We start from the raw sequence: 6,512 nt of genomic DNA on the forward strand, positions 1-6,512 counted from the left end.
AATTTCAAGAAGTGATTAGATGAACACACTTCCCAAATATATATTGTCCAGTCACCATCAGTGTTGTTCATTGCATTAGGAAGCCAAACAGCCTTCACTAAGAGAAGGACTGGTCCAGGCAGTTAAAACTGTGTCATTTAACTGATGTAGTAAGCAGTTAGATTGATATGAGTATTATGCAAACTGAAGTACCTGACAAAAATGGAAGCAAACTAGAATGAGATTATTATATGCTGAAATGTGGAATAGGCTTGGAAATACTCATAATGGAGCATTGTTTGGTAAGATGATGGTACTTGCAAAGATGGCTAAAATAACTTCTTTGATTAGAGAAAAAAATCTATATTTATGAACTGGAAACCCCTTACACATTTTTGGCATGAAAGTGGAAAAAAATACACTTGTTATTTGTGGTTTTCATGATTAGAAAACACTAGATTGCAGAAAAAAGTGAGCTCTTTCCCCCTAATCATAAAGTAAGAGTCAAAACTGCAAATATAATATTTGCTGCAGAAGAAATTGGAAGCTTCTTTTCTCTATTCATTCTGTCCAGTCTTTCTGTGCTGTTTTTTTTTCTTTTCTTCTTTCCTCCTTTTATCTTTGCTTCTTTTGCTTTTCATTAGCTTGTGTTAGCTTTTATGTTCCTTGTAAAACTTTTAAAATAGAAAAAGAAGTTTAGTGTGTTTTTCTCAGGGCAAATCTGAGGGAAGGGCTGGTGTTTCTGCAAGAAGTTATCTGCCTCAGTTGTGCTAATATTTGATGTAACATAGGCTAGAATGTTTGATGTATGGTGAGGCTAGAAACTATGATGCTGAAAACCAATAAAATAAAGAAATCAAGTAAATATCATAAATGAACAATAAGACATGGTGTTTGCTTCTTACTAGGGTGTAGAATCAATGGGTTGATTTTTGATAATTCCTTTCTTTACCTAAGGAAATATTAGCCAATTTTCTTTACATCTGAACTTTACTTGCTTTCCTGTCAATTAGGGGAAAAAGAAGAGGGTGGACCAGGAAATCCTTGAAGAAATTTGTCCATCTTGATTTCATGCCAGGCCATCTGGAGACTATTTAATGGTTTCTCTGAAAGTGAGAGTCCACCAGTCCAACCGTCCACCAACTCAACCTCTCCAGTTGAAGAACTTTGCAAGGTGAGAGGCTGAAGGCATTCTTGGCAAGTGTTGGTTAGATACTCTCTGCTATCCATAAAGTGATCCGGCATTGAAATAAGGAGAGGTCTTTTTGAAGTAACAATAGAGCTTTTCATGAGTTGTATGCTACGAACCACAACAGAAAGTTTGCAGGTAGACTAGGATCAGAATTAAAGTATGATATTCAAAAAATTGCTTTCTTTCTCAGCAAGCTAATATGAATGCTGCTCTATTAATTTTTGTATCACATCTACTTCTCTTTTCTCCTAAAGGTCAACCAGAAGATGGGATTGTCCATGTACATCGGCCTCTGTTGCCTTGGAATCTTGATCACCAATCCATTTTTGGGAGGTGAGTCCCCCAAATTAATCATGATATGGAATATATATCAGATTAAACAACTTAGATAAGTAAGCTCTGTCTTCAGACATTTTCATATGTTTATTTATTTATTTTATTTTATTTTAATCCCATTTATATCCCGCCCTTCTCTGAAAACTCAGGGCGGCTTACAATTTAAGCACAAACCAATGTGCTTAGCAATAGCAATATGTAATATGCAGGTCAGAATTTTTATGTCTTATACAGGTCAGATGGGATTCTATGCTGCTCCCAGTATTCTGAAACTGTGCTGCTGAGATGCACTAGTAAAATGAATATATAATTTCAGCAGGGTGATCTGTCAAGTTCCATATTTTAATTTAATTTCCATGTTAAGGGTAGGAATAGTAATAGTAATTCTTTCCCTCAGACATTGCCAGTTTTCCCAGTGACTCCAGCGTGACACAGTTTTAGTCAATTAGGATTGTCCATTTGAGATTTTTGTAACCTTTTAATGCTGGGCGTAGGACAAGGAGGACTTTTGAACAAAGCCTAATATTCTCCCAGCCCCTTAGAATACCTTGACATTAGTCTGGAAAATAGATTTTGGACCAGCTTCAAGGTTAAAATGATGAGGTGGAAGTATTTTGTTTCCCTGGGGCCTTTTGCTCCATCTTAAAATCCTATCCCCTCAAACCAGAAAAAGTCCTTACCTTCATAATTGGTGAAGCCCATGGACAATTTAGCAGATGGTCTCCTTCCACTCGCAAAAAACTGAAAGGCAGAGATGCAGCCCTCAACCCTTTCAGTCATGTCCACTCCCGACTGAAGGGATCCCATTCAGAAATAAAAAAAGAATAAAGGTTTCCCCTATTCAGTTTTGTCTGACTCTAAGGCATGGTTTTCATCTCTGTTTCTTGGCCGAGGGAGGCAGCGTTGTCCGAAGACATTTTCCATGGTCATGTAGCCAGCATGGTTATATTCCAAAAATGCTTGGAACTCTGTTAAATGGTACCTATTAATCTACTTGCATTAGCATGCTTTCGAACTGCAAGATGGGCAGGTGCTGGAGAAGGAACAGGAGCTCACCCTGTTGCGCAGTGCTTGGGTCTCAAACCTGGGCTGTCGGCTTTCCAGCTGACAAGCTCAGCACCTTTAACCACTGAGCCATCATGCCCCATTCGGGAATATTGGGAAACTATTCCATTTACCTGCACGTTTTTTCTCATTTTGTCTCCTTGCAGTCAAGGCTGCGTCATGCCCCAGAGACTGGTTGCAGAAACAGGGGAACTGCTATGGATATTTCGATGAGAAACTAAGTTGGGATGCTGCTGAGGTAAGAACCGTGTTTTCACCAGTCCAGGTGTGGTCAAAGGTTTCTTGAGAAACCAAAATTGCACAAGTGGAGATGTGGAATGTTTAAAGTCTGCAACACTCCCACTCATGATCACGGCGTGCCATTTTCTTGTCCTGCTTCTGTTTCTAGCTTGAGTGCCAAAGCTTTGGTCCGGGATGTCATCTCGCCTCTATCCTCAGCCATGAAGAGTCCTCGCTGGTGTCTGCATACGTCAAAGACAAACAGGAATCACGTAGCCAAGTCTGGATGGGACTCCGTGATATCTCTAGGGTGAGTCTGACGTTTTACATTTCATTTTTTCCCCACTGCATTCTTTACGCAGTAATTTTTACAGACCCACTTCTGTTATTTTGGGTGAGCTACCTGCTGAGAATAAGATATTGACTCACTGGAGAAGAGCCTAATGTTGGGAAAGGTTGAGGGCAAGAGAAGAAGGGGACGACAGAGAATGAGGTGGCTGGATGGAGTCACTGAAGCAGTAGGCGTGAGCTTAAATGGACTCCAGAAGATGGTAGAGGACAGGAAGGCCTGGAGGAACATTGTCCAAGGGGTCACGATGGGTTGGACACGACTTCGCAGCTAACAACAACAACAAAAGGAACCCGAGATGGTTTGTTGATGCTAATAACTGCAGTCAGTGCTGGATTTAGGCGCAAACTAAATAAGCAACATTTGAGGACTGCACAATCTTAACAAATTTTCAGAATTCGTTCTTTTTGGCTTTTGGAAATTTATGAGGCCCTTTCTATGTACTGTAGGTGTTAAAAATCTTGTGTAGCCATTGTTTAAATGATAATTTTTGTTGTTGTTTAAAAAAAGAAGGGGAAAAATACCGACTCATTAAGATTGAATCATGAAGCATTATTATTTCCTCAGAGATATATGATGAGATATGGGATGAGGAGATTTATTTCCCCCTTTTTCTCTTATCCACATTTTTCCTGATTTATATCTATTTGCAAGGTATGCTGTTATAATCTATGAGAGTGATCAAGCTAGCCAAATGATAAATAGATAATCAGCATATGCCTTCCTTTGAAAATAATTTGTATTTTTCACTTTACATTCCTTACTATTAAAGTCTAGGGGTGTGTGCGTGCGTGCGTGTGTGCATGTGTGTACAACACAAATACACATACGCACATACATAAAGATATCTGTCTGTGTGTCTGTGTGTTTTGTGTTGTCCCATGATCCTGTTTAGTTACAGTTTAGATTTCAGATGCATTTCTGGTGCATCTATTTCACATTGGGCCCCTCCAAGCTCTCTTTAGCTTTGGGCCTCAGATAGTCCACATCCTACACTGATTGCAGTGATATCAAGAAGGCTTCTAAATTCAGACCAAATAGAAGTGCTAGATATTTCACTGCCCCCCTTTTTTTCTGAAGGAGGGACCACTTCATCCTGACAGTATAATAACAAAAGTTCATTGCAAGCGGCCTTCCACTTCTACTTTTAAGGTAAATATGAACAGTGGGAGAAGAGTGATTGTAATAGCCCAAAATATTTAACAAAATGCAGCTCTGCAGTCCATAATTTCATAGAGCTGAATGTTAGATGCAACCATGTATAAAATTTCACTGTCATGAATTGGCCATGATATGATGCCTTGCTATTTTTATTTTGTTCCATGTACGTTACAAAAAAAAAAAAGTCACTTGACAACTTGGGGAGTATATTTGAACTTCTTCAGCGTAGCCAGTATCTAAAAGCTCCCCGCCACTCAGCTTTTCTGGCTAATTAGTATAGCCTATGATCCCAAGAAGTTACTTATCTTTTTAACATGTGATTGTGGTCTGTCTTCCGGCAACAGAAAAGGCGATGGAGATGGGCTGATGAATCCACCTTCAACTACAAAGCTTGGATGGTACACCAGCCAGACAACTTTAAACAGAATGAGTACTGTGGGGAGCTGATATATCTCTCAGGTAAGCCAACACTTGGTGGTTCTTGATGTACCATGTTTTCAGACCAGGGCCATCATGAAAATAAGGGTTTGTTGTTTAACCTGGAGTTATCCCACATGTGAGACGAATGTAGCCCATAAGTTTCATGGAGTTTTCCATAATTCAAAAGTGAACATGTCCTCACTCTCAATTTCTCTCTCTCTCTCTCTTTTTTAAATAAAAGTCTTTGGGAGAAATGGTTAGCTTTCCATGAGAGCAAAGCTGGATAACTATTCTCCAGATATAATTTAGTCTTTCCAAAACCAGATGTGTCAGAGTGGATTTTCCACCACCTTTGGAGTAGTGAGGTGGGAAAAAACATGGCTTAAACTTTTTCAAACAAGCATGCTGTGTTCTACTGGCTCTTTTGTTAGGAAGAGCGTGCTAGCCACTTCACAGAGCAGGTCAGAAGTATAATGAAAGGGCATGAACATTATTAGTAAATTAATTTGTTATGGATGTAATTTTTACCGTGCAAAATCTTATTGGGATCTTACCTGTCTTTGCATAAATCTTTTGGATTAGGTGAGGTACTTTGGACAAATGCTGTGCTTTTGGCTGACTTGGTTCAGCCAAAACGATTCAGAAGGAAGTTTGCCATTACAACAGAAGGCTCCGCTGTTACTTACTTTCACCAATTTATGCATTCATTTGTATATCCATAGTTAATACACTCCACATTCTATATCTACTTCAGGAAATTTCTTTGTATAGTTTAGTAATCATGGGCAATTAAGGTCAGAGCCTACATCTCTGACTTCCCTCCCCCTGTCCTCTCCTCCTCCTCCCCTCTTTTACTCCTCTTCTCCCCTCCTCCCCTCCCCTGTCCTGTCCTCCCCTCCTCCCCTCTTTCCCTCCCCTCCTCCTCTCCTCTCCTCCCCTCCCCTCCCCTCCTCTCCTTTTCCCCAAACCCTAGGTCTCTTTTGCAATGAAATGAATGAAGTTTACTTTTACAATGAAAATTCATTTTCTTGGGAGCGGGGGAGGGCAGAATACAAGAGCTGTGTTCAGTTCTCCATTTATTCTCCTAGAGTCAACATTTGTTTTGCTTTTCGTGGGAAATTCCATTGGGACCAGTGTAAAACTTCCATGTAATATAAAGAATGACAATATTTTCCAGACCGCTATTGAAGGAATTAGAATTAAGTTCTGTCTTATTTTTTTTTTGCATTTTAGATTTTAAATTGTGGAATGATGGGACGTGTACCAATCAAAATGCTTACATCTGTAAGTACCAGCTGTAGAGCTATCTGGATGAAAGTAACTGGGATGCAACCAGAACTGACTGCAAAATACCTGCAAATTTGGTCAACACCCTGTTGATTTTACTGGATCTGATCAGATCTTCTCCTTTCCTAGCCAACATTTCCTCCTAGCATAGACAACATCACCATTACCCTGTTCTGACTTTTCTCAATGGAAATAAAATATGAATAAATTCTCTGCATCAGATATATAATACAAAGTTTCTGGGAATATTTTGTCATTCAAGAACAGGGGATGGCAACATTTGGTAGGGCTGGTTGGGACGGAAGCAGTTCTATTGGCTGCATCAAATCCAAAAGTTTCATCCCAGTGTTTCAGGATAAAGGAATAAAAGGAATGAATGGAAGAGAGAGGAGAAAACACATGGTGGCCCCCAGGGGCATCATAGCAGCAGGGGGGCAAAAACATCAAGATGGCAGCCATGACTGAAACTGAAGCACCAAACCCCTTTTTTTCGTGCATCCTTTT

At 39.7% G+C, this 6,512-nt stretch overlaps 1 protein-coding gene across 1 annotated transcript; it reads left to right on the forward strand.

The window, feature by feature from the left end:
* Positions 1-1,437: 1,437 nt before the first annotated feature.
* Positions 1,438-6,050, forward strand: LOC310649416 (C-type lectin BpLec-like; the record flags this gene model as incomplete). The annotated part of the gene is made up of 6 exons (XM_083377819.1): positions 1,438-1,504; positions 2,719-2,810; positions 2,961-3,101; positions 4,221-4,292; positions 4,646-4,760; positions 5,955-6,050. 6 exons carry the CDS (start codon positions 1,438-1,440, stop codon positions 6,020-6,022), a joined length of 555 nt encoding a protein of 184 aa, XP_083233945.1. The 3' UTR covers positions 6,023-6,050.
* Positions 6,051-6,512: the final 462 nt, after the last annotated feature.

This window comes from Vipera ursinii (genome assembly GCF_947247035.1).
Source record: "Vipera ursinii genome assembly, chromosome: Z".
NCBI classification, from domain to species: domain Eukaryota; kingdom Metazoa; phylum Chordata; class Lepidosauria; order Squamata; family Viperidae; genus Vipera; species Vipera ursinii.